This window comes from Nerophis lumbriciformis, linkage group LG12 (genome assembly GCF_033978685.3).
Source record: "Nerophis lumbriciformis linkage group LG12, RoL_Nlum_v2.1, whole genome shotgun sequence".
Classification (NCBI taxonomy): Eukaryota; Metazoa; Chordata; class Actinopteri; order Syngnathiformes; family Syngnathidae; genus Nerophis; species Nerophis lumbriciformis.
Genome location: NC_084559.2, coordinates 15,689,046 through 15,699,531, shown reverse-complemented (window position 1 = coordinate 15,699,531; position 10,486 = coordinate 15,689,046). Strand labels below are relative to the sequence as shown.

General features: G+C 40.8%; 1 protein-coding gene across 1 annotated transcript in view; it reads right to left on the bottom strand.

Moving 5' to 3' along the window:
- Positions 1-2,590: 2,590 nt before the first annotated feature.
- LOC140679260 (neuropeptide FF receptor 1-like) overlaps positions 2,591-10,486 on the bottom strand; it is a 74,308-nt gene continuing 66,412 nt past the window's right edge. The window contains exon 4 of the mRNA XM_072914317.1: positions 2,591-3,554. Coding sequence (XP_072770418.1) covers positions 2,591-3,554 — 964 coding nt within the window. The remainder of the gene's footprint in view (positions 3,555-10,486) is intronic.

Here is a 10,486-nt window from a genome sequence, read left to right as displayed (position 1 = left end):
ACTAAATTGACCCTAGTGTGTGAATGTTGTCTGTCTATCTGTGTTGGCCCTGCGATGAGGTGGTGACTTGTCCAGAGTGTACCCCGCCTTCCGCCCGAATGCAGCTGAAATAGGCTCCAGCGACCCCAAAAGGTACAAGCGGTAGAAAATGGATGGATGGATGATTGATGTAAGTTTATTTTCATATATATTCACCTCTGAGGCCAGTTATAACTGCGATGAGGCTCTCAAAAAACACAAGTTTGACACCCCCGTCTAGAACACCACCCTGCATTTGGAAGTTAAATACGAGAATGTGCGTTTCAAACCTAACGGACATAAACGCAACTGGCAAGTGCAGATAGGTAGCAGGTGATATCTACAGTTGACGATGTAAGGGCTGACTAATGTCGACATAAACTGTTGTGGACATAACCAATACCAAAACTAGTCATCGCACCTTTATCGCCACGCCAATCAACGCCCTTGCTCAGGCGGTCGTATCGCAACGTTTCTGGTTCAATTATCAATCTGAGAATCAGCAGGTAAATGAGGTAACTGTGTCAAATCACTTTACGGTAGAAAAATACTTTATAGGTGAAAGCCCAACATGGACTTGTGTAAACAGTGATGACGCTGATGACTGGAACGTTGTGATGCCTCGTGGCATTTGAGGAATTAAGTGCTTTACAATTGACATTCTCAACGTGGAAATCAGGAGGTAGTTGTTATTGTCAGAAATATTGTATTATTAATTATCCAAAAACTTTCCGTTCCCTGAGTTCCCAGTGAACAGACAAGAGGCTGTCTTTGTTGCACCAAGCAAAGGCTTGTAAAATTCCGCTGTGTACGATTGGGAGGAGACGGGAGAGGGGTTATCTATTGTGAACCAAGACTTGCCCAAGCTCGATCCAGGACCAGTCCAAGCCCGAGGCATCTTTTTTCTTTTTGTGTTAACGTGACCAAAAACAATGTCTGTTTACATAACCCAGCTGTTGTTATGTAAACAGGGAATATCCACATAAAAGAGGAGACGTGAACCTTTTTTTTGTTAGAGCGTGGGTGACACTGTAAGAGGTTACAGGTCGACACGTTTCTCCTCAAATTGGGCAAAATTTAATTCTGTCTCGGTTTATTTCCTTGCTGTTTGTCTTGTGTAATAGATGTCATCAATGTTTGAACCTGACAGTTATCAACATACTTGCCAACCTTGAGACCTCCGATTTCGGGAGGTGGGGGGCGTGGTTTGGGGCGGGGCGTGGTTGGGGGCGTGGTTAAGAGGGGAGGAGTATATTTACAGCTAGAATTCACCAAGTCAAGTATTTCATATATATATATATATATATATATATATATCTATATATATATATATAAGAAATACTAAGTCAAGTATTTCATATATATATATATATATATATATATATATATATATATATATATATATATATATATATATATATATATATATTTCATATATATATATATATATATATATATATATATATTTCATATATATATATATATATATATAAAATATTCGGTCTCCCCTAGAGGGGGGGGGGAGTTACCCACATATGCGGTCCTCTCCAAGGTTTCTCATAGTCATTCACATCGACGTCCCACTGGGGTGAGTTTTTCCTTGCCCTTATGTGGGCTTTGTACCGAGGATGTCGTTGTGGCTTGTGCAGCCCTTTGAGACGCTTGTGATTTAGGGCTGTATAAATAAACATTGATTGATTGATATATATATATATATATATATATATATATATATATATATATATATGTATATATATATATATATGTATATATGTATATATATATATATGTATATATATATATATATATGTATATATTTATATATACAAGAAATACTTGACTTTCAGTGAATTCTAGCTATAAATATATATTTATTCTATTATTTATATATATATATATATATATATATATATATATATATATATATATATATAAAATAAATACTTGAATTTCAGTGTTCATTTATTTACACATATACACACACATAACACTCATCTACTCATTGTTGAGTTAAGGGTTGAATTGTCCATCCTTGTTCTATTCTCCGTCACTATTTTTCTAACCATGCTGAACACCCTCTCTGATGATGCATTGCTGTGTGGCACGCACAAAAGTGCTTTCATCAAATGCACTAGATGGCAGTATTGTCCTGTTTAAGAGTGTCACAACGTTGCTGCTTTACGGCAGACGAACTGCTTTACGGTAGCCGAAAACGTGACTGCTGTTGTTCTGTGTCGTTGCCGCGCTGGGAGGACGTTAATGAAACGGCCTAACAATAAACCCACATAAGGAACCAAGAACTCGCCCTCGATTCTACAGTTATAACGTGATTGGGCAGGTACGCTGTTTATATTGTGGGAAAGCCTGAATTTCGGGAGATTTTCGGGAGAAAATTTGTCCCGAGAGGTTTTCGGGAGAGGCGCTGAATTTCGGGAGTCTCCCGGAAAATCCGGGAGGGTTGGCAAGTATGGTTATCAAGTATTTTTCTTGACCAGCTAAACATGGTTGCAGTTAAAGTGCGCCTTATAAGTAAGTTGTAACAATTCCACCTTTGGCTTCATCTGAAGCGAACTCAGTTATCCCACGCTCGATAGAGCGAAACAGACCCCACATTTTCTTTGGCCAAATGTTCGTCATGGCTGTTTTTTTTACTCAAAGCTAACATTTCTATGCCCTGCTCCGTAGCACTTCTCAGGCCCGTACGCCCGCCTCTTGCACCCACATCCCGCTCAGCCTTGTCACTGAACATTTGATTGTGGACTCGGTTTCTCAGTCCAAATAGTAGCCGGTTGTTATGGCCGCCGCTATCTCTGCAGTTGGTAGCTTCAAAAGGAGTTTGCACGTTTTCTTTCCGAAAACAGCCGGAAATCCTCCTCCACACGCGCCACTCCAACAGACTGGAGAAGGCCCTGGACTTGCACACCACCTGGAATCCTCTTTTAAAGTTGTCGTTGTAGTAGCCGTAGATGATGGGGTTGACGCTGGAATTTGCGAACGCCAGCCAATGGGCGAAAGGGAAGATGTAGCTGATCAATAGATCCAGCTGGTCTCTTTCCAAACCGGCGTAGTCCGCCATCATCATTAGGGTCCAGAGTGGTAACCATGACAACATAAAAAGCAAAGTCACGAGGACCAGCATCTTTATCGCCCGGATTTTTCTCTGAGAAACCACTCGCTGGATGTTGGCCCCATGCGGCCTTCTATTCGCAGCCCCGGATGAACACAGTTTGACCCCGATGGTTCCGTACATGGCCGTGATGACCATCAGTGGGACCAGGTAGACGTGCGCAAAAAGAACCGCTGTATAAACCTTTGTCATCTTGGGGTTGGCAAAGTTTTCATAGCAGATGTGCAGAGGTATGGTGTGGTTGAAATCATCATTGTAGACCATGTTGTGGAAAGGGACTTCCTCCACGGTCAGTGCAACCGCAGCTGGACACATGAATGCCATGGCCAGAACCCAGATCAGCACAATGGCTGCCTGGGCAACACGTATGGTTGGCTTGGGGTACAGAGGGTACACGATGCAGCGAAACCTGTCGGGGGGGAAACATAAGAAATATAAGACAAATCACAGCTCCCATTGTACAAACCCCCGTTTCCATATGAGTTGGGAAATTGTGTTAGATGTAAATATAAACGGAATACAATGATTTGCAAATCATTTTCAACCAGAGGTGGGTAGTAACGCGCTACATTTACTCCGTTACATCTACTTGAGTAACTTTTGGGATAAATTGTACTTCTAAGAGTAGTTTTAATGCAACATACTTTTACTTTTACTTGAGTATATTTATAGAGAAGGGACGCTACTTTCACTCCGCTACTTTTATCTACATTCAGCTCGCTACTCGCTACTAATTTTTATCGATCTGTTAATGCACGTTTTGTTTGTTTTGGTCTGTCAGACAGACCTTCAAAGTGCCTGCCTTACTGGTGACGTTTCACTTCGTTCCACCAATAAAATGCAGTCACTGGTGACGTTGGACCAATCAAACAGAGCCAGGTGGTCACATGACCTGACTTAAACAAGTTGAAAAACTTATTGGGGTGTTACCATTTAGTGGTCAATTGTACGGAATGTGTATTGTACTGTGCAATCTACTAATACAAGTTCCAATCAATCAATCAAAAGTGTGAAGGAAAAACGATACTTTTTTATTTCAACCGTACATCCCGTCAAAAGCCTAAAGACTGACCGCACATGAGGACGTTCCTGTCTTCACAATAAAAGTGCCGCTCCATCGCGCCTGCGCTTTCAAAACAAGAGTCTCCGAAAGCCAGCGCAAACAAGCTAGCAAGCTACGGAGTTTGACGCCAATATATTTCTTGTAAAGTGTATAAAAACGAATATGGAAGCTGGACAAATAAGATGCCAAAAACCCACCACTTTCATGTGGTATTAGACAGCAAGGAGGAACTTTTTTTCTCCTCCATTTGAAAACGTGGACGTTATCATCACTACTGTCTGATTACAATCAATGCAAGTCATCAGAATCAGGTAATACACCAACTTATATTCTTGTCTTCATGAAAGAAAGGCATCTATATGTTAAACATGCATGTATATTCATTAAAACACCTTTAACAGGTAAACAAAAACAGCAAAATAAATACATATAAATAATAAACTGTATATATATGTATATGTATGTGTATGTATATATATATATATATATATATATATATATATATATATATATATATATATATATATATATATATATATATATATATGAGATATAAGTGTGTATGTTACTCATCAGTTACTCAGTACTTGAGTAGTTTTTTCACAACATACTTTTTACTTTTACTCAAGTAAATATTTGGGTGACTACTCCTTACTTTTACTTGAGTAATAAATCTCTAAAGTAACAGTACTCTTACTTGAGTACAATTTCTGGCTACTCTACCCACCTCGGTTTTCAACCCATATTCAGTTGAATATGCTACAAAGACAACATATTTGATGTTCAAACTCATAAACTTTTTCTTTACAATTTGATGCGAGCAACACGTGACAAAGAAGTTGGGAAAGGTGGCAATAAATACTGATAAAGTTGAGGAATGCTCATCAAACACTTATTTGGAACATCCCACAGGTGAACAGGCAAATTGGGAACAGGTGGGTGCCATGATTGGGTATAAAAGTAGATTCCATGAAATGCTCAGTCATTCACAAACAAGGATGGGGCGAGGGTCACCACTTTGTCAACAAACACTTGAGCAAATTGTTTAAGAACAACCTTTCTCAACCAGCTATTGCAAGGAATTTAGGGATTTCACCATCTACGGTCCGTAATATCGTCAAAGGGTTCAGAGAATCTGGAGAAATCACTGCACGTAAGCGGCTAAGCCCGTGACCTTCGATCCCTCAGGCTGTACTGCTTCAACAAGCGACATCAGTGTGTAAAGGATATCACCACATGGGGTCAGGAACACTTCAGAAACCCACTGTCAGTAACTACAGTTGGTCGCTACATCTGTAAGTGCAAGTTAAAACTCTCCTATGCAAGGCGAAAACCGTTTATCAACAACACCCAGAAACGCCGTCAGCTTCGCTGGGCCTGAGCTCATCTAAGATGGACTGATTCAAAGTGGAAAAGTGTTCTGTGGTCTGACGAGTTCACATTTCAAATTGTTTTTGGAAACTGTGGACGTCGTGTCCTCCGGACCAAAGAGGAAAAGAACCATCCGGATTGTCATAGACGCAAAGTTGAAAAGCCAGCATGTGTGATGGTATGGGGGTGTATTAGTGCCCAAGACATGGGTAACTTACACATCTGTGAAGGCGCCATTAATGCTGAAAGGTACATACAGGTTTTGGAGCAACATATGTTGCCATCCAAGCAACGTTACCATGGACGCCCCTGCTTATTTCAAGACAATGCCAAGCCACGTGTTACATCGACGTGGCTTCAGAGTAAAAGAGTGCGGGTACTAGACTGGCCTGCCTGTAGTCCAGACCTGTCTCCCATTAAAAATGTGTGGCGCATTACGAAGCCTAAAATAGCACAACGGAGACCCCCGGACTGTTGAACAACTTAAGCTGTACATCAAGCAAGAATGGGAAAGAATTCCACCTGAGAAGCTTCAAAAATGCCCTTTCCCAACTACTTTGGTACGTGTTGCAGCCATGAAATTCTAAGTTAATTATTATTTGCAAAAAAACAAAAATAAAGTTTTTGAGTTTGAACATCAAATATCTTGTCTTTGTAGCATATTCAACTGAATATAGGTTGAAAAGGATTTGCAAATCATTGTATTCCGTTTATATATGTACAACCCCTGGAAAACGTTATGCAATCACCAAACTTAGAGGATTTTCATTCAGTTATTTACAAAACCCAAAACCAGCAAAGTTGGCATGTTGTGTAAATGGTAAATAAAAACAGAATACAATGATTTGCAAATCCTTTTCAACCTATATTTGTCACGACGGGGGGATCGCAGCTTACTGCGGGGTTCGTTCCCCCGGGATGCAGACGGACCACTCCGGACAAGGCGTGCAGGTAGGAACATGATTTCAAATCCAAAATCAAACGCGTACCAAAAACAGAAAACAAGCAGAAGGAAAAATGTGCCGATCGCACGGGAAGCTAAGGTACCAAGTTAGCTCAGGAAGCATAAACTAGGAGTCAAGAAATACTAACGCAACTGTCGCATGAAGCAAACAATGAAGCCGGACTGAGCGTGGCGAGAGAGGTGAATAAGGGTGCCGCCCTCAACTGGTTCCGGTCGTACCTAACCGACAGGAGTTTTTGTGTAAAAGTAGACAGTTGTATGTCTTCCACAGCTCCTCTACCACATGGGGTCCCCCAGGGCTCAATCCTTGCCCCAATTTTATTTGCGCTTTACCTTCTCCCCCTTGGTTCTATTTTTAGGAAGTACAGTATTGCATTTCATTTTTACGCCGATGATTGCCAGATTTATTTTCCCATGGCACAAAATAACACGGTTCAACGTCTTATTGACTGCCTGCACGACATCAAAGTCTGGCTTTCAGCTAACTTCCTGAGCCTAAATGAAGATAAAACAGAAGTTATGTTGTTCGGTCCAAGTCGCTCTCCCTCCCCCAACGTTGACCTCGGCACTCTGACTCCGTAGACCCGCAGACGTGAGCACATCACCCCTATTTTAGCGTCCCTTCACTGGCTCCCTGTGCGTTATCGAATCAATTTTAAACTCCTTTTATTTGTTTTTAAATGTCTAAACAACCTCGCGCCAACCTATCTCTCCGACCTCCTTCAGCCTTACTGCCCCACCCGATCTTTAAGATCAGCCAATCAGCTGCTGTTGACGGTCCCTGACACAAGGCTGAAGCTTAGAGGTGACAGAGCTTTCGCCGTTGCTGCTCCCAAGCTCTGGAACGACCTACCCCTGAGTGTTAGACAAGCCTCCTCTCTTCCTGTTTTTCTTAAAAACATACTTTTATTCCATGGCTTTTAACACTGAATGATATCCATCCTGCAATGGCGCCCCATAATACACCTGCTGTGAACCTGTTTTTATGTTTTTATTTATTCTATTTTATTTATTTATTTTTGATCGTGTTCTGTTTGTGTTGTGTTGTGTTTGCTCGGTACTCGTTTTATCTTTTAACCTGCCCATTGTACAGCACTTTGGCTACCCCTGTGGTAAATTTTAAATGTGCTTTATAAATAAAGTTGATTTGATTTTTGATTTAAATAGCTCTCTGATTAGTGGTCGACAACAGGTGAGCGTGCCAACCACTAACCAGAGGCAGGTGAACCCAATTAATCCCCATGGAAACTAAAACAAACCCAGAGGTGCACAAACAGGAACTAAGGGAGTCCAAAACTAACAGAAAATAACAGAACATGATCCGGGCCACGGATCATGACAGTATTCAATTGAATAGACTGCAAAGACAAGATATTTAATGTTCGGACTGAGAAACGTTGTTATTTTTTTGCAAATATTAGCTCATTTGGAATTTGACGCTTGCAACATGTTTCAAAAAAAGTGGCAAAAAAAGACTGAGAAAGTTGAGGAATGCTCATCAAACACTTATTTGGAACATCCCACAGGCATACTTGCCAACCTTGAGACCTCCGATTTCGGGAGGTGGGGGGTGGGGGGTGTGGTCGGGGGCGTGGTTAAGATATATATATAAGAAATACTTGACTTTCAGTGAATTCTAGCTATATATTTTTTTTTATTACATATATATATATATATATATATATATATATATATATATATATATATATATATATATATATATAAAATAAATACTTGAATTTCAGTGTTCATTTATTTACACATATACACACACATAACACTCATCTACTCATTGTTGAGTTAAGGGTTGAATTGTCCATCCTTGTTCTATTCTCTGTCACTATTTCAGAACACACACATTATACAAATATACATTATAAAATCAATAAGAAAACGGGAGCTCTAATTTGGGAGTCTGAATTAGGATCAGAAGTTCCTATATAAACATTGCGTACTCACGTCGCCATTTTGTATTGATTACTGCAGCTGTGCACTGGATTCATTCACAAATACAAACTACAACTCACAAACACTTTAGAGTTAGGCTCCACCATCAGAATGTGTACTTAAACTTATAAAGATCACATGGATATTATTCAGTGAGTTGATTCACCAAAACTAACCTGTTATACAGGAGGAAAAAGCACACAGGACGTTTCAATTGTTCACAGACTGGTCGCGCTCATCAGAATGACAAGACACTTCCGGTCTGCAGGTGATAGCATTCAATTGGGAATGCCCCCTACTGACCAATGTGAATACTGATAAATGTGTAATGACAGCTCCAAAAACGAATTCAAACCACAAAATAAAATAAATAAATCAACACAAAAATGTGACACATTATGGGTGGGTCACATATGCATGTACAGTAGATGGCAGTATTGTCCTGTTTAAAAGTGTCACAACATTGCTGTTTACAGCAGACGAACTGCTTTACGGTAGACGAAAACTTGACCGCTGTTGTTGTGTGTTGTTGCCATGCTGGGAGGACGTTAATGAAACTGCCTAACAATAAACCCACATAAGAAACCAAGAACTCGCCCTCCATCATTAGCTGTTTATATTGTGGGAAAGCGGACGTGTGAACAGGCTGTCAACACGTCACTCAGGTCTGTATGGAGCTGGAGGGGGCGTGGCCTCCAGCACCGCCTGAATTTCGGGAGAAAATTTGTCCCGGGAGGTTTTCGGGAGAGCCGCTGAATTTCGGGAGTCTCCCGGAAAATCCGGGAGGGTTGGCAAGTATGCCCACAGGTGAATAGGCTAATTGGGAACAGGTGGGTGCCATGATTGGCTATAAAAGCAGCTTCCATTCACAAACAAGGATGGGGCGAGGGTCACCACTTTGTCAACAAATAGGTGAACACATGTCCAACAGTTTAAGAACAACATTTCTCAACCAGCTATTTCTCTGTGTTTGTTTTATCTCCTGTCAGCGCTCTTATTTTGGTTCCTTTTCCTGCATGTCTCCCTGAGCGCTCGTTCCCCTCACCTGTACCTGATTGGCAGTCTGGCACACCTGGTGGCAATTGCCAATCAGGCTCCTATTTATACCTGCCTCTCCCTCCAGTCAGGGCTGGAGTATTACTAGCTGTAGGCCGTGGACTGTGAGCTGATCCTGTATGCTGAACGCTTTCGACTGTTTGCTGTCTCCAGTTCTTCCCGTTTCCTGGTTCCTGTTTGCTGTCTCAAGTTTGCCTGTTTCCTGGTTTGTTTTCCTTGCATTTTTTGGACATTTAAATCATGTTTTCCTGCACCAAGCCTGCCATCTCTGCATCTTGGGGTTCGTCACCACCATTTCCTGACACAGAGAATGTGGAAAAATCAGTGCACGTAAGCGGCAAGGCCTTGACCTTCGATCCCTCAGGCGCTACTGCATCAAAAGGCGACATCAGTGTTTAAAGGATATCACCACAAGGGCTCAGGAACACTTCAGAAAACCACTGTCAGTAATTACAGTTTGCGGCTTTACAGCTCACCAAAGTCGTACTAAAACATTTTGATAGGTTTTTGAGCGCCGTGTGTAATGTTCTATATTTTCAATGGAACATATAAAATGTTGGTGTTGTTTACTTGAGTCATATTGCCATCATACTGCAGTCTACACGTATCTTTCATGTTTGACTGCCATCTACTGGTCACACATATCATTACACCATGTACCAAATAAAATTGCTTCGAGGTCGGTAAGCACAACCAGAATTATTCCGTACATTAGGCCAGTGGTTCTCAAATGGGGTTACGCGTACCCCTGGGGGTACTTGAAGGTATGCCAAGGGGTACGTGAGATTTTTTCAAAATATTCTAAAAATAGCAACAATTCAAAAATCCTTTATAAATATAAATAAAAACCTATCTTTTTTTCCAAATAGTTCAAGAAAGACCATTACAAATGAGCAATATTTTGCACTGTTATACAATTTAATAAATCAGAAACTGATGA